Here is an 18,212-nt window from a genome sequence, read left to right as displayed (position 1 = left end):
ACATACCAAAAAAACCTGCTTTCATATAAGAAAAGGAACCAGTGCAAAGATCTCATCTCAAACCTCATTTTTCAGACTATTCTCCTCTCCTCCCTTCTCAACTGACATAAGGGGCTATGACAGGTTCACTTTACGGTATTAATCCCCATCCTTCACTTCTCTTCCCATCTGAATGAGAAATGTAAGCTATGCCTGGAGTCTAGCATACAGGATGGCTGATCATTTGCTGCTGATTTTAAGGGCGACACTGTCACTGGGAATGATGTCTTGTGCACTCACAGGAAAGCCACAAGCACACTGGAAAAATTTTCTTGCAGATCTGGACTATCTTGTATGTTAATTCCTCTCTGCTCAAGCAAGTCCAGTAACCCTCCCTTCAGAAAGAAATTGGGCCATTTTATTCCAGACTACACATTAAAAACCCTGCTGCAGAGTTAAAAAATCACAGCCAAGTTATTCAACTTCCCTGTGCATCAGGTTATCTATTAATCGTCTTTTCTGGATTAATGTTCCTTTGGAAGTGATTATGCACTTTACATGGCCATCAATAGAGTATGCAATGGTTTCCAAAGCACACAAGTGCCTCAGGCTACAGTTAAGCTCAACACAAACTGAATTTTAAACAAAAACTTAAAATGTTCCTGAAAAAATTCTCAGATTAAGCAGTATAGTTAGTAGTGGAGAAAGGTGCAAAAAAAAAAAAATCAACCTGCAGGTGCCAGGCTTTGAGATCTAGGAAGGAATCATGTAATGGCTTGCTGAAAAGCAAAAATGCATTTCCAGAACCAACTCCCCCTCCACCCTTTCACAAGGGACTTGTTTGTATGCCACACTATTTTCCATTCAGTTCAGGAATCCTTAGAGAGCTCCTCCATTTAGTCCCCCTCCCTCTCATACCAAACAACCAAGCAATTAAACACATTTTTAAAAGACATAGAAGCATCGTCCATGCACACACACATACCTGCCAGTCCCTGAGGGGATCCCACTGGCGTGGAGGGGTTTGAGGAGAAATTATTGCTAGAGTGATCTGGGGAATAAATCTGAAGACAGAAAACTGATTAGCACACAATATTTTTGTTAACACACTCCTATAAAACATGAGTTCCTGCCTCTGAAAATTCACATTCTAAACCAGCTTTGTGCTCTTCTTGGTACGAGGTGGCTCTTCAAATCACCTGCCCAGCACCACAGTGAACTCCTACAGGTTCAGTGTGCACCTGGTTCTGTGGTTTCCAGGACACATCTGCTCTATTTACAAGTACAAAATCACTTAGCTGGTATTTTCACTCCCCCTGATATAAGGGGCTCTAGGACTACCAGATGGCTTCAAGCCATCGGGGGGGGGGGGGGGGGGGGGGGGGGGGGCAAGCCAGTTGTGTCTGTAGTAAGGATGTGCATAGGCAAAAAAAAGTTTCTAGATTTTATGGAATTTTACGACTGAACATTTGTTTAAAAATTTCTGGCGCACATTAACACAAGCAAATTGATTGTATGCAAATCAATTTATAAACATGCATCAGTTGTGTGCACTAAATTTAAGATGTGCTAAACTAAATGTGGTTAAATGCACATCCCTACTCCGCAGGCGTATAAATCCTTTTCTGAAACCAAGTACCCATCCATGTACACTGATCATAAAACTAGGTCTGGTTTATCCTGGCCCTGATGTGATAAACTTAAAGAACTCCCCTATTCCCTCTTAAAAGAGTTCAACATTTCAGAGAATGGAATTTTGAAAAGGAGATGGGCAAAAACACAGATCAATGCATACAAAACTAAAATGGACATAAAATCCCAGGGCCTACCACAGAGTGAAACACACAAATCCATGTACCTTTTAATGCCTTCAAGGTTATGGCAGGACACAGCAGAAGACAGTGTTAAAAAGCACAAAGGTGGTTGTTACATGCTCTGTAGAAAGGCCAGAAAGCAGCAAGGGAACTGCTCTGGAAACTCACTATTGCTTTTGGCTGAAGGAAGCATATTAGCCATTACCTGCTGCTGACCTCTGACCTTTAACTATTTTGCTGTAAATGACAAATATGCAGAAGAGATGGCAACCCAAGGACAGGAAAAAGCAGGTGACTTGCAAAGTGTTAACAGTGTACCTCAGGGAATATCTCTGAATCAAACTGGGTAAGTAGCATGGAATCTAGCTACTTTTTGGAATTCTGCCAGGAGACTGGCCTTGATGGACCTTTGGTACGACTCTAAGAACATAAGAATTGGCATACAGAGCCCCAATATTTTGCATAGGTAATAGTTTGGCCCTGCAGCTCACCTGTAGTACAGTAAAATTGTTGCTTTTACGTAGAATACTGGATGGAATGAACCCAAGTGAATTTTGTGCTTTAGTAAACCCTGGCATGAACAGTAAATAGAAACTGAATATTCAGTGCTAGGAAATAGATTTATTTTTCACATTCAAGCCTGTACTGCAGAGCTGACCTCTTGCAATACTCAATAACTTGTTTGGAAAATGGAGTGTGAATATAGGCTTGGACCTCTGATCACTGATAATTGAGTGAAGGGTAGTAACTTCTTCAAGTAAAAGGTTTCCTCCTACTGGCATGCAGAAATTCAAGGCATGCTTTTGATGCCAATTTTTCATCACATCAGCAAAATTGGGTTTTTGAAATCTAGTGCACATGCTCCATTTCAGCAAACTGTACAGAGCAGCTGGGAGCCAAGTACATGCATTTTGGTGTCTTCAAGTTGATTGTTGTACCCCTTGATACAGATAGCAACTGGGCTCTGGGCCACAAAAAAAGTACAATGTAGCCGGACGCAATCCATCTTTCTCCTTTTGCTGGCCATACACTGGTAGCGAGTGGTGGAAGATGAGTAATTTTTTTTTTTTTGGGGGGGGGGGGGGGAGAGAGAGGTTTGTTTAGTTGATGTCTTCAGAGGTATTGAGAGTTAGAGGTATAGCCTAGATGGAGTGACAGGCACAGCTTTAGCCAACCTACTGGGAAAGTGGGATGACCATGTTGGTCTTTATCTGCTGTCAGTTACTATGTTAAGTTAAAGGATGAGACCTACTGGTATCATGCTGGAGGGTTCATTCTTGAGAGATTTTACTTCAAATTTTCAACCTATTATGGCAATGAGGGAAGGTATGCACCAGAACTGCTAGAGGAATTCTGGGGAGGAAAACCTAAGTATAAAAGCACACACACTACACACCCACAAACATGATGTGCAAGACAGTTAAAATCTGTCCACAAGGTATGCAATGTAAAATGTTTTCAGTCTGCATCTTATATTTAGTCCTCTCATGCTCTAACTCTCCTTTTTCAAGGGAATGGAGTGATATGGGTCAACATGGGAGACAATCTGCTTTAATTATTAAAGCAGACTCCATCTTTCCCTCTCAACAGCTCCTATATTAAAGGCCTGAACTAGTTATTTGCAGTTTACATCACTGATGCCATATCTGAAGTGTATTTATTAAAAGTTTATAAATACCCGGTGGCATTGTGTCATTTATGTTATTCAAGTGGTGATGTAAGGAATCCCACCATCACTGAAATAAAATGACGAGAATGTTTGAAAGGGGGAGGAAAAAATTACTAAATATTGTCATACCTTATGTTTTATATTTTTATTACTATGTTATATTGTTGAAATTGTTGAACTGTAATTTGCCATCTTTGTGATCATCATGAAGTTTGGAGAAGGATTTAAAATTACCTATTTCAACAGGCTTTTAGTTAATATTTAAGATGGAGATCATTAGATCATAGCAGTTATGTATTGTTTTTATGGTTTTAAATTTGATGTTATGTATGTTTTATTTGTGTCCTGCTGAGACTTGTAGATCATGTGGATTAGAAATGGTTTAAATAAAATTAACATTGGTTAATGTTTTAATAAAAAGAAAACAAAGCTTATATACCACAATTGTTGTTTTAGGTCATTCATACCACCACTCATAAAAATTAAACATTAAAAACTCAGACAATCTCCATACACAAACTACAACCAAACCCATGTTTCTCTCTTCTTCCCCCATCATCAAATTCAGAACTGTCCCTCCTCCACAGAAATATTAGAACCAAAGAGAGAGAAGAACAGTATTAGCCAGCTTTATCAATGACACAGGAAAGGAGTGCACAAAGTTTGAAGCAGTTCTTACTGAGGCTAATGCCTTTCCAAGAGCATCCCCTGAGCTGCCTGCTGTGGTTCCTCTGTTACCTGAAGGGAAAGCAACATTAGAAAATTACTTTTACTAGACAGTCCAGAGGATACTGTATCCACTGCAAAACAGCTTCAAACTTTGAAAGCAATGTAAATTTACACACAAGAATGGATATATTCTGGGTGGTATACTCCTGTACAGTTTATCTTTATTAAGTATGTTTTAGCAATCTTGTACCTCACTTGCTTCCCCGGATCAGACAGAATGCATTTTGAGATGTGCTTGCAAACTCAGTGACGCAAAAACCATACATGATCTTAAAGGAGTACAAGCCAAAAGCTTCATTTCCCACGATGCTTATGACATTTTTCAATTTATTTAGATGTTTTACATTTTTGGTGCTTCAGGGGCAATGTTGTCAATAGTACACACTACTGATGACAAACACTGGAATTTTAAGTTAAACAATACAAAATGATATGCACACTCCTACATTCAATTAGAAGTTTAGATCACATAATTGGCCGATTCTATTAAAGTCTAAATGACATGTCCTGTACAGATTATAGCATGTTACTGCTTTTTGATCGGCAGCTTATTGTTTGGAAACCAAAGGGAGGGGTGATGGTCTGTGTTAAGCTTGCTTTACACAGGTCCAGGTACCTCTGAAGGCTTCATATGCAGAATGCCACACTGATGCTAGGAGCAATTCCCAGTTCATGCTAACATGGCAACCAGAGATGGGAAAACTGCTCCAGGCACTAGATCCATCTGAGGATATTTACACTCAGGGAATTATGTATGTCAATGGAGACTTGTGAACACTTCATTAGTAAAAACAGCATCTTTTACACTTTTTAATTTTGTTTCTTCCCTTTATTACTGTTCTTATTCTGACAGCATGGTATAACAAGAAGGTATGCAGACTAAGACAATATTAAGTACATAAAAGGTAAAGATTTAGCAGAGTGAAAGCTGCTTCTAAGGGGCAAACTTGTCCAAGGATCAGCAAAAGGTTGTTTTTTTTTTTTTTTTTTAGTACAGCCGAGTTCTTGCTTTGCACGGAGGCACATCAGGAAAACAGCATTTACCATAGTAGAGCATGAGAACACCCCCCACCACACACACACACTCCAGCGCCTTATTGCACATGAACAAATTTTCTCTGCATTTACGATAGGATGGATACAAAGCAGCCAGAGATTTGGAAAGTGAAGTTTCCAGTAAAATCAAAACTGTGCCTGATTCATTCTTCACAGGAGTTTGCCATTACACCGACATAAACAAGTGGGACTCAGCAAAGCAAGTTATTCCTTTGTCACAGACCACCTTGCTTGCTTTTTGCTTTCAACTGCCATCATCAATTCTCCACTCCACCTTTCCCCATCACTGCAGTTCAGTGCTCAGCTAAGGGCTGTAAACCACAACTTTGCTCACCCAGTCAGTCAGGTTTTCAGGATACCCACAATATGCATGAAAATCTCCATGCACTGCCTCTATTGTAGGCAATAGAGAATGACATGGTTACTGTCACTGCAGTAATGGCAACTAAAAAAAAAAAGTTATTGCAGACGGGGGAACGTGCTTTTACCACCCCGTAGAACAGTAAAAAGTCTCAGTCCCATGGTAGGAGCTAGACCCATGGGAACAGGGGGTGGGGGCTGGTGGGAAAGGAGAAAGGTGGTAGGCTACAGAAAGGGAAAAAGATGCCGGACCAAGGGGAAGAAGGGGGAGTCAAATACTGAACCCATAGCGGGATGTAGAAAGGAAAAGGGCAGGCAGGTGAACCAGATGCTGGAATGGGTGGGGGAAGAGAAGGTGCGTTGGGTTGGAGAGGAGACACACATTGGTGTAGAAGAGAGGGGAGAAGCTGAACACATGGAGGAAACAGAGGAGAAATGATATACATGGGAGGCACAAGGACACAAAGGGGAGACGCAGTGTGGGGATGGTACAGGGACACAGAGGGAGACAGGATAGGGAGATAGAGGTGATGATGGATGTGGGGATATGAGCACAGGTGAGATACTGGACAGGGACATATAGGGACACAGAAGGGAGATGCTGAACATGGGGGACAATAGGGACACAGAAATGGAAGATGGATGGTAGACATGGAGCGAGAAGAGATGTCAAATGGACAGGAGAACCTGGTGAGTTAAGAGAAGACAAAGCAGCAGAAACCAGAGCCTGAGACCAACATGATTTTAAAAATACAATGACCGAAAAAAAGATAGAAAAAATAATTGTATTTTCCATTTTGTGATTAGAGTGTCAGATTTGAAATGTACATCTTTGCCAGAGCTAGTGTTAGACATGGCTGAAACCTGAGAGGGGACCCCAAAGGCCACTACGAGGCTGCACTTTCTTCAGCTTTCATCAAGCATGGGGCTCTCTCTGCTCAGGGGCTAAGGGCAGTTGCCCCAGTCACACTCCCCTAACACCATCTCTGGCATGTGCCACCTTTATATTTTGCACAGTACAGGAGTAAATGCATGTCTTTCTATATCTCTGGCATTGTACTGTTTGAGGCTTGCCCCCCGTGTCATTCTCTAGTAGGCAACTCTCATGCATATTCATTGGTGGATATCTTGAAAACCAGGCTAGCTGGGTATGACATGAGGACTGGGCTAAGAACTCTTGCTCCAGAACTTGATACAAACACACGCCTCCCAAAGAGGTTGAGTGTGTATCTGGATTTTAAAAATGCATTTGACAAAGTACCTCATGAAAGACACCTGAAGAAACTGGAAAGTCATGGGATAGGAGGTAATGTCCTATTGTGGATTAAAAACTGGTTAAAGATAGGAAAGAGTAGGGTTAAATGGCCAGTATTCTCAATGGAGAAGGGTAGATAGTGGGTATTTATAAATGTTAAAAAGCAGTAGTCCCAGCACAGACCCCTGGGAATCCCCACTATCTACCCTTCTCCATTGAGAATATTGACCATTTAACCCTACTCTTTCCTATCTTTTTTTAACTAGTTTTTAATCCACAATAGGACATTACCTCCTATCCCATGACTTTCCCTTGTGTTAGGGACCCAGATAAGCTCATTTGGGAAGTACAAACTCACACTCAAATCACAAGTCAGGAACCTTGGAATACAATTAGATTCAACAATTACTCCGATTCCCCAAATCCAAGCAACTTTTCAAGAGCTGCTTCTATTTGTGACAACTACACTGTCTCTCTCCTTACATTGAGAAGGCAAATCTTATCCCAGTTGTGCATGCCATGATATCAAGACTGGATTACTGTAATGCATTCTACACTGGTCTGACTACAAAAGGGTCTGAAAAAGCGCCAATTGATTCAGAATGCTGCAGCAAAACTAATAGAAGGTTGTAAGTGACGTGACCACATCACACAATTTTTGCAAACACTTCACTGGCTACCAGTAAAATACAGGGCTAAATTTAGAAAACTCTAAATGTCTGTCTGATCTTCAAAGGCCCGTGTACTTGGAACAGGATCACCCTCTACACACCTCCAAGGACACTAAGGTCCTCCCCAAGGAGTATCCCTAACCACACCTTCTCCAAAAGGCATTACATGATGTGATACCCACAAGCAAGCCTTCTCCGTACTAGCCCCCACACTCTGGAATGAACTCCCTGAGGCTCCATTTAACACAAGACTATCTCTACTTCAGAAACAGGTGACACCTTGGCTCTTCCACCAGGCCTTTAATGGAAGAAGTAACTTGTTATTCTCACACACAGAAGTGACAGACTGCACATTCTAAAGGACGACACATTTATCCACTCCTATCTAGCTGAGATATTTAACCACCTCTTTGACCTATGTGTAACTTTCTTTAAATTATCCCCTTTTTTTAACTCCTCTTATTCTCTTACCTATCTATATGTTCCATCTTTGCTTATAACCTATGTGGTGTATGAATATTTTATTACATACTGTATTGACATTTTAAGTAGTATACTTTGCATTATTGTTTAAATACTTTTACTGCTGTAATTATCTATTGCTTATGTTTGATTTATTCTTACCGTACACCACCTTGAATGAATTTCTTCAAAAAGGCAATAAATAAATCCTAATAAAGTTGAAAGTGTGTGGCCACCACCTCAGATGCATCCTGCCCTGTAGTGGTAACCTCGCATCCAAAATCCTAGATCTGGGGAGACCAACAGGACAGGAGTGCCCCTGGAGAGGTCTCATGAGCCCTGAGCCACTAAACCACCTCTAACAGTGCCACCCTAACACCTGAAGATTGAAAGGGCTTCAGACACCTTGCCTTGAGGAGGGACCATACCCGATTCTGTAACTTCTGAATCCTATCTGCTGGCAGAAAGATGTGACCCTGGAACATCAAATTAGAGTCCCAAGTAAACTATGCTCTGCACAGGCACCAACTGACTCTTGCCAAAACTTGCCCCATACAAGCAGTGACCCAGATGCTCTCCTAAAAGGATTTTGGCAAAACACAGTAACCTTTGCTACCCCTGGTGAATCAGGATACACAGACAGGCTTCTTTGATATCCAGGGAAGTAAGAAACTCTCCTCATACGACAGACATGACAGAGTGAAGAAAGTCTCCTGTGTGTATACCAAAATTGGGAATCTTGAGGGCCCAGTTCACCTTCTTTAAATCCAGAAGAGTTGAAAGGTCCCTTCCTCCTTTGGTACCAACTAATACCTTGCTCTTCCTGCGGCACAGAATGTACTGCCTGCAACTGCACTGGCTTTTGTCTACCTTGGGGGGCTCCATGGCTCTGGGGTTGTCCTCGAAGTTTAATACCATAGAAACCTGGGAGATAAACTCCTGCAAAATATGGTCAACTGAGGAATCCTCTCCTTTAGCGGGAGGGGGCTCCTCCATCCAGGAATCCTCCCCCCCCTGGTGCCTGCCTCTCTGGGGTCCTGAGGCTCCTCACCCAGTCCCAGGTCTTCCTCTGAATGCAGACAGCCAGTCTCAAAACTCCTTTTGTCCTAGTCTAGGCACTACCAGTGGAAAGGTGGGGGGGCTGCTGGATGACTCTGGGGGCCTTCTGACTCCAGATCACATCCAACCTTTTGCAAGCAAAATGCTTTATACAGTGCTGGAATAAAATCTGGGGGAAAACCAACTCGAGACATCCCCTGCTCACCACTGCACACACGACTCTTGAGGGGGTAGGAAAGGAACATGGGTTCCAGCTGGGGGGGGGGGGGGGGGGGGAAGATTACAAAACGGCAGTTTGTGCCACCGGTGTTAACCACCACCATTCCAGAAGGAATATGTTGGTCAGACTTCCCGTAAATTATCTATTAGATTGGGTGAACATAAAAACAAAATCATCACAAGAAAAACTACAGCTCCTCTTGCTGTTCATTGTAATAAAGGTCATTCTTTCGAGAGTTTAAAATGTATTGTACTTCAACAATTGAAATGGCATCCAGGAGGTGGAGATAAGAAGCTTCTCCTATTGAGAATGGAACAACGTTGGATTTTCCGTTTGCATACTTTGCACCCATTTGGTCTGAACTCAAAAATTGAATGGAACCAATTTTTTTTTAAAAAGTTTTCCTTGAAAACCTTTTTTTGATTTTTTGGCTTTGATATTTTTATTTCCATCCAGTAGTTTGGATCGAGAACACCCTTAAGGGCGGAGCTCAAATGAAGGCGTCTGACGTCAATGCATAAAAGAACGTTAGCCATCTTGTGATCAGTTTGACACGAGAGTCCTGGATAAGGATCTTGTAAGAGTCTATGAAGCTTTTTGGGCTCTGTAAGTTCGAGAGGACTGCACTGATGTATGTTTTCTTTCTATTTTTCTTTACAGATTTTTTACAGTCATACACCGCGGTACCCTGAGGCAGTACTTCGAAACTTTGGCCGGAGTTGGGCCGTGGTTGGTGTCTACTGACTGTTTAAAGCTAAGTATCGATTAGTGAATTTTCACACGATATATGGAAGTTTTTTTGAGTATGAGAGTTATATTTAAAAGATTTTCGAGCATATTTAGCCATATTTAAAGAGGTTTTTGCCCATGATGATTTAGGGGACCTCCTATGTTGATATAATCAACGATAGAGTGTTCCTCTAGATTTTGAGGCTTTTCCTCTAATTTAGGAATACATATACTGGATATTGAATATAGCTGATTTTTTTTTCTTCTTAACTTTTTCATATCCTTGTTTGCTCTTTATTATGTTTTAGAGTTTTTCTTATTGTTGAACTCTGGCATAACTCATCTCATCTGTTTGGGCAGGTCTGGAGAGATGCTAATGAAGTACAGGTTATTATGTATGTCAAAACATTAAATAGGCTATTTTCACTGTTTTGATTGCTGTCAACCAGTGCACAGCAATGTGTTAGCAAAGCTAGTAATATACTTTAATGTTTTTAAAAATATAAGTACTGCCATACTGGGACAGACTGAAGGTCCATCAAGCCCAGCATCCTGTTTCCAAACAGTGGCCAATGCAGGTCACAAGTACCGTCAGAAATACTACTAATTTCTAAAGCCCTGGCAAGATCTCACACCTGCAACTGAACCAAACTGGCATACCATGGCCAGCATAGCCAGACGGGCACCACCGGAACTACTCGAATGCCCTGACCCTGAATGCACTGCAGAACTCGACCGATGAGCGGCCATGGAGGCAACACAAAAAGCAGATCCGGAGACGGCCAGGACTGAGCCAACGCATCCAGGCCCTCTGACAACCTGTTCCTTTCGACGACTTAAGAACCTTGGAGTCTTTGCATTCTCAGCTGTGGTGATGAGATCCATGATTGGAGGACTCCACTTGATCCCAAAGAATTGGAATACTGAGGTCAGGGTTGCACAGCCCCGTTATACAGGTGTCACTAATCAATAATTCTCAGTCTCCCTCTGCTGGTAGGAATGCATATTACCCACTCGTCGGGAATGGTCTGGAGCAGATAAGGAAATTGCTCATTATTTTGTTGCCCAGTTTGTTAGCCTCCCTAATTTCCGATAACATTTCTACATCCATCTGTTCATCCTGGCCAGGTGGACAGTAGTACGCTCCTATCACTATCCTTTTCCCCTTTACACATGGAATTTCAATCCATAGGGATTCCAATGTGTGTTCTGTTTCCCGCAGAATTTTCAATCTAGCCCTCTAACATACAATGCTACCCCTCCACCAATTCAATCCACCCTATCACTATGATATAATTTGTACCCTGGTATGACAGTGTCCCACTGGTTATCCTCCTTCCATCAGGTCTCAGAGATGCCTATTATATCTAATTTTTCATTTAGTGCAATATATCCTACTGCTGCTCCTTGTGGCCTTGGGCAAGTCACTTAACCCTCCATTGCCTCAGGTACAAACTTAGATTGTGAGCCCTCCTGGGACAGAGAAATATCCAGTGTACCTGAATGTAACTCACCTTGAGCTACTAATGAAAAAGGTGTGAGCAAAATCCAAATCCAAGATAAATATTCTAACTCTCCCATCTTATTGCTTAGGCTTCTGGCATTCGCATGTAGACATTTCAAATTTTCTAGTTCCTATTTTCATCTTGCTCAGTAGTCAACAGTGTTAATTTGCAATCTTTTGTCTGCATTTTCTTTAAAGACACCTGATCTACTATGATATCTATTGCAACCTCACTATCAGGATACCCTATCTTCCTTGTTTTGGTGACATGTTTGAAAGATACCTTGTTCCGAACCATGTGCTTCTGAATGACTGTCTGCCTTCCCCCAGCTTCTAGTTTAAAAACTGCTCTCTCTCCTTTTTAAATGCCGAAGCTAGCAGCCTGGTCCCACTCTGGTTAAGGTGGAGCCCATCATTCCGGAATAGGCTCCCCCTTCCCCAGAATGTTGCCCAATTCCTTATAAAGTGTTTTCTAATGGTATGGTCTACTCAAACTTCATGAGAGGGAATGCCTCAAACAGAATCACAGCATTATATTCTATACCTGGAGTTTTTGCTGAAGCTACAGCCCCCTCATACCCTTAAGAGAATCTATAATCTCCACTTCTGGGTCACATCTCAGAATAATCCAGGCAATTCTGATCATTTGAAGCATTTGCATGCATATGCAGATGTTAGGATTCCATACATACCCATCAGGCTTTCTGTCCCACTGATAGGTGGTGTGTGGCTGGAGACGCCATAGGGTGTGGAAGCAGAGGAAAACCCGGGCACAGAAGACAGACCTCCATTCACCTCACCTGAATGCATCTGATAGCTCTTAAAAAATAAATAAATAAATAAGAGGGGAGCATAACACCAGTGCATGAAAATCAAACATCTTTAACATATCATCTGATGGCAGGCCAAGACTTATCACAAAACACCTTCTGCAATTTTGTGTCATCACCAACAGCATGGCCCTCTAGACAGATTTGAATTATCAGTTTTGCTGATGGCCAATTCAGAACCCACTGATCTCTTATCAAAGTAACTCCATTTCTTATGATCTTACAACTTCATATCTTGACCCCTTATATCCTGTTCTCACAGTATATGCCAAGCTATTTTTATTCCAGAAAGCTTACCCCACTGCCAATACTAAGTCCTAACCTTCCTCATATCGACTGAAGCCGCCTGCCCGCCGATTGTACCAACCTCGTCATGCACCCTTGTCTTAGCCTCATGTTCTTACCCCTCCCTTTGATTTCTTGAAACTGTACCCACCCTGAATTGTATCCTTTTGTAATATTGTAAGCCACATTGAGCCTGCTCTTGTGGGATCATGTGGGGTATAAATGTACCAAAAATAAATAAAATAAATATGCAATGCCTTTTTCAGACCACATCTTGTTTGGCTAGCAGAGTCTACGTAATGAGCAAACTAGTTCCAAAAACATTTGTGACCCTCTGTGAAAGCATGACTAAAGTCACCAGATTTTAGTCATGTTTTCCCAGAGATGGTCACATTTGTCTATATAATCAGAGAAAACACTGTTCCATCACCAAGAAGGTATGTCATACACTACACCACCCTTCAGATACACGAAAAACAGTTGCTGAAGTCATATACCCAATGCAATAACCTGGGACTGAATTTTCAGATTTCATCACCACCATTGTGTGTGGTATAGGGAAGAGGGGAGTCATGTGGTTAATACAACTACCCACTAGCACTATTTTCCAGAAGTTCAACATCTTGGAAGCTTGCCAACTTTCAATTAGCAGTGGCCATTTTCTTGAAAATCTGATGCCATAGATGTGAAAGTGCACATCTCATGTATTCTCAGTCACCAAATACAATGACAAAAGCCTAACAAAGGTAACAGATGAATGCCACAAAACACCCTAAGCAGCAGAGTCCACCTGGCAAAACTACAATTAAAAAAAAAAAAATTTGGTTGTGTTTCACTCCATTTTTCTTCTTTTGTCCAAAGGAGTTTTGTTTCTGTATATCTTTCCCTTATAATACAAAAAGGCAGGCATTTTTGTAGGAATACCTTCTCGCCACTGGCAGCTCAAACTATGTTGTGCTTAAGCTGAAAGGCAACCACAGGGACATCAGCCCACATTCTAATAAGTCCCATACAGGAGTGCCCCAATTTACCTTGATCCAAGATAGTGAACGTGGACAAAAGCAACAACACTTATTATAATCCTCCCCCCTCTAAACCACACATTTTCTCCCCACCTAGTAATGCTATGGAATATCAGATTTCTCATTTGAAGACCTTTACTGAGCCAATGTAATTATAAAAGATGAGACATACAGTTTTCAAAACAGATCGGCCACTTCAGTTGGTCTCAACTTGCTTGGGAACTTCCCAAGAAGCATTTATTCTAGCAGCTGGCTGCACTAGTCTAAAGTGGACTTTGGTAATACTGATGGCTTTATTGCACCCCAATTCATTCAATTTGAAGTGAATATTTTGAAAAATGAAGATTTAACGGGATACTAAGCCCATATGAGTCTGGGCAGGACATATTACCATCCGTTCATGGGGGTGCAAACTGCTGAAGCTGCTGGACTGTGAGAGAGAGGAGGCAGTGCTTCCTAGGATAGACCCATAACTTGGCTGGCTGAGTGTACCCGATGAGCTCCACAGATCGGCAGAGTTATGAAGTCCATCTGAAGGAGAAGATCAAATATTAAATACTGGTGCTCATTATTATTACCAATACATAATATACACATAGATTAACGGCTTAGACGTGTGCACCCCTCACTAAGCATAGAAGAGGCAAGGTTGAGGAAGTAAAACCCATACTAATAAATCAGAATAAGTCACCCATATGTGAGGCTGCATTTCCCCCCCTCCCCCCCAATCATAATAAAAAGAGAACAAGCAGTGTTAAGATGCTGGATAGGTTGCAGGCTTAACTAAAGAGTTTGCACTGCACACACACACTGTTTGGCCATTGTTTGCACACTGTTTGGCCACAGAATCAGGCACTGATTTTTTTTTTTTTTTTTTTGGGGGGGGGGGGGGAAGAGACGGACTTGTCTCTGTCACCTTCTTCTTTACAAATTAAGTGAGTTTTGTAGGCACACAGGACATGTGGGGGGGGGGGGGGGGGGGGGGGGAAGTCATGCTCCTTTCAATAAGAAATGGAGACTAGAAATGTTAGGATGTGGCTCTCAACTTTGAAAATTATTCTTCATTTTGAAAATGAATAGCCCATAAAGACTGACCTGGCATGTAGAAAGCTGCAGAGTATACAGTGCTGGTAGGTTTGGAGGAAGCATACCCAGCAGGGTCCCTACTGTAGTCATCACCTGAGTTGGAAGGGTACACCTGTTGAACAATGAGAGTCCATTATAGCCATTTGTCTATGCTTTCACAACTGATCCAGAAGACACTTATTAAAACCAACCCCCTTAAGTACTTCCCTTTTCCCCTTTAAGATAGGAATCTTCACATTTAATAGCTTTTTTCAACTGGGCCCAAAGATATGGCATGATTCTTCACCACTGCATATACCATCCCCCCTTCTTGAAATCTAATGTGCATACTAGCCCTCAATTCCCCCCTCTGATACTGGGCTGGGGGTGAGGGGGGGAATGAAGTATGCATCTTCAAGAATTTCACCTTTTATGCTAACAGTTTCACTGGTTCCCTTCCCAAATTGTACTTCTACTGCGCCTAGAAACTCATGAGTGTTGGTTTCAGAATAAGCCTGAAGGGCAGGCAGACAGGCTGGATGTCAAACCACCTGTCTGCAAATGCCCACCTGGTTTCACTGTCAAAACTTGAACTGCATATTAGTTCCAGCAGCAACAGTTCAGCTACCTGTACCCATGGGTAACCAATAAATACAATAAAATCTATTCCACAGCCCCTGGAGGAGAGGAGTGAAGTCATGCCACTGTACAAGAAATCACACAGAGAGCAGTTTCCAGCAGGTACGCAAGTAGATTGAAAAAAAAAAAAAAAAGTGAGCAACCTTAAACATTTCCCTTTTAAAAATTGTCCTAGCTGCCAAGACGAAGCCCCCATCCCCCAAACCAGGGCTTGCAACTTTAAACTCCAGTGGCCTCTCCTAGCCATGGCCAGAGTCTCTCACTTTCCCAGTAAAATGGGGAGGTGATTTTCAAAAAAGGTGTTTTCCCACAGATAAGTCCATTTACACTTAGAAATTGTTGGACATTGTCCTTGTACTGGTCATATTTAGGACTCATGCTACAGGGTTCAGAAGAAGCCCTGGTGCATGTTCTGACTGACCTGGAAGTCCAGAGGAAGAAACTGCCACATTTTATAAAATGAGACTAAGTTTTAGCACTGCCCTGCTGCCAGCAATGGTTACCACAGTAGGTGCTATCATTTTTCCTCTCTGTGGGCTTTTCAAATGTGAAACCTGCAGAGCACACAAGCTCTATGGACATGACAGCCAAACCTGTGTCACAACAATGTGGCCAAGCCACCAAGTCAGTCATGGATATCTGCACTATGGAGACAATTATTAAAATCCTACACATTGCCAGTGGTAAACAGACAAAATGTCCAACACCCTACATTCTCATAGCCCCAAATCATTTTTAAAAACACACAGAAAGCACTAGAAACATCTTAACTCCAAGGTTATAAATAGAAATAAAACAAAACATAGAAAGGAAAATAAGATGTCTAAAAATAAGATACCTTTTTTGTTAGACATCTTATTTTCCTATGTTTTGTTTTATTTCTATTACCTTTAAAAATGGACTAACATGGCTACCACACCACTATCGTAACTCTGACATATCCCCCCCTCCTTATGCTGGCAGGCAATAGTTTTTGAATACTTGGAGTTGGCGGTTTACATTCTTGGTGTTTTAACCAACCTTGTCGCTCCCGCATGCTCCTGTCGCAGCTCTGATACTTTCATATCACTTGGATATTCTTAGGCATTAGATATAAAAATGCCACCAGGCAACAATAGCCCACAGAAGAATACACGTAAGAACAAAGAAAATTTTAGAATAACTGATACCACAGGCTATCCAGTTACAGATTGGTTATAGATCTGGTTTAAAGTCACGCTCACTCATCAGCTCCAGAAAACAGACCCAGCTTTTTATTCTGTGTCTGCATTATGCTAATGTCTTACAGCCAGGTCCATCCAAGGGTCTCATTCTCACAATCTCAAACCCAAGGGGGCATTTTCAAATTCCTGCCAATAAGCAAGCATTCAAGTTTACTAGGTTTTTGTTATCCTACCCAATGGACAGACTCGAGTGGCGTACAGCAATTTATGGAAATAAAAGAATGCAGTTATAAAATATAGAGGAAAATTAAAGGGAAAGAAAAGAGGGCACACTCTAAAAACTGCCCCCCATGTGAGGAACAGGAACAGTGTCAGGGGCCTAAGAACATAAGCGCTGCCATACTGGTTCCATCAAGCCCCCAGTATCCTGTTTCCAACAATGGCCAATCCAGGTAACAAGTACTTGAAAAGATCCCAAAACAGTAAAACAGATTTTATGCTGCTTATTCTAGCAATAAGCAGTGGATTTTTCCAAGCCCAACTTAATAATGGCTTATGGACTTTTCTTTTAGGAAATCATGCAAACATTTTAAACTCTGACTGCTTTTACCACATTTTCTGGTAATAAATTCAGGAGTTTAATTACACATTGAGTGAAGAAAATATTTTCTCCAGTTTGTTTTAAATTTACTACTTACTAGCTTCATTGGTGTGCCCCATAGTCCTATTATTTTTGGAAAAAAAAGTGATTCGTGTCTATCCGTTCCACTCCACTCAGTATCTTATGGACCTCTATCATCTCTTCTCCAAGCTGAAGAGCCCTAGCCGCTTTAGCCTTTCCTCATAGGGAAGTCATGTCATCCCCTTTATCATTTGTCACCCTTCTCTATACCTTTTCTAATTCCGCTATATCTTTTTTGAGATGTGATGGCCACAATTGCACACAATATTTGACGTGAAGTCGAACCATGGAGCAATACAAAGGCATTATAACATTCTCATTTTTGTATTCTTTCTGTTCCTTTTCTAATAATTTCTAACATTCTATTTGCTTTCTTAGCCACCGCTGCATACTGAGAAGAGGGTTACAACGTATCAACAAGGACACCTAGATCCTTTTCCTGGTCGTCGACGACTCCTTATGTGGAACCTTACATCACATAGCTATAGTTTGGCTTCCTCTTTCCCAGATGCATCAATTTGCACTTGATCACATTAAACTTCTGCCATTTAGATGCCCAGTCTCCCAGTCTCTTGCAATTTTAAGAACTTTGAATAACTCATCAGCAAATTTAAGTAGTCTCACTAGTTATTCCCATCTCTAGATCATATGTTAAAAAGCAGCAGTCCCAGCACAGACCCCTGGGGAACCCCACAGAGCACAGAATCTGTGTGGCATTAATGAGCTTTGGGAAAGTTAAAAAGGAAGACAGCATGCCTGCAAGCAGCTAGTGGAGTCAATTGCCTTGGAGAGACAAAAAAAGTGTTCTCCAAATTGAAAGTGCTGTCCTTTTACGGATGTTCAAAGAGAATCTGTTCTCATGTATGGCTCCACTGTTTTCATCCCCACCCCCATAAGCATGGTCGACACTTTATTACAAACCAGAATTAGGCTGCATACTTAATTTGTTTTCCTGGAAGATGTTATGAGGAGGGATTTATTTATTTAGCAGATTTATATCCCTCTCTATCCACATGGTG

At 41.5% G+C, this 18,212-nt stretch overlaps 1 protein-coding gene across 11 annotated transcripts in view; it reads right to left on the bottom strand.

Moving 5' to 3' along the window:
* The window catches only part of TCF3 (transcription factor 3), a 196,439-nt gene that overhangs the window by 31,955 nt on the left and 146,272 nt on the right, over positions 1 to 18,212 (bottom strand). For all 11 annotated transcript variants that reach the window (XM_030217652.1, XM_030217658.1, XM_030217659.1 and 8 more), the window contains 5 exons: positions 14,740 to 14,842; positions 14,036 to 14,175; positions 12,200 to 12,326; positions 4,142 to 4,200; positions 965 to 1,043 (listed from right to left, as the gene is read on the bottom strand). In XM_030217652.1, the coding sequence (XP_030073512.1) occupies positions 965 to 1,043; positions 4,142 to 4,200; positions 12,200 to 12,326; positions 14,036 to 14,175; positions 14,740 to 14,842 (508 nt within the window). The remainder of the gene's footprint in view (positions 1 to 964; positions 1,044 to 4,141; positions 4,201 to 12,199; positions 12,327 to 14,035; positions 14,176 to 14,739; positions 14,843 to 18,212) is intronic.

Source organism: Microcaecilia unicolor, chromosome 11, assembly GCF_901765095.1.
Source record: "Microcaecilia unicolor chromosome 11, aMicUni1.1, whole genome shotgun sequence".
In the NCBI taxonomy this organism is placed as follows: Eukaryota; Metazoa; Chordata; class Amphibia; order Gymnophiona; family Siphonopidae; genus Microcaecilia; species Microcaecilia unicolor.
The sequence above is the reverse complement of the archived record's forward strand: the minus strand, read 5'-3'. Positions and strand labels throughout refer to the sequence as shown.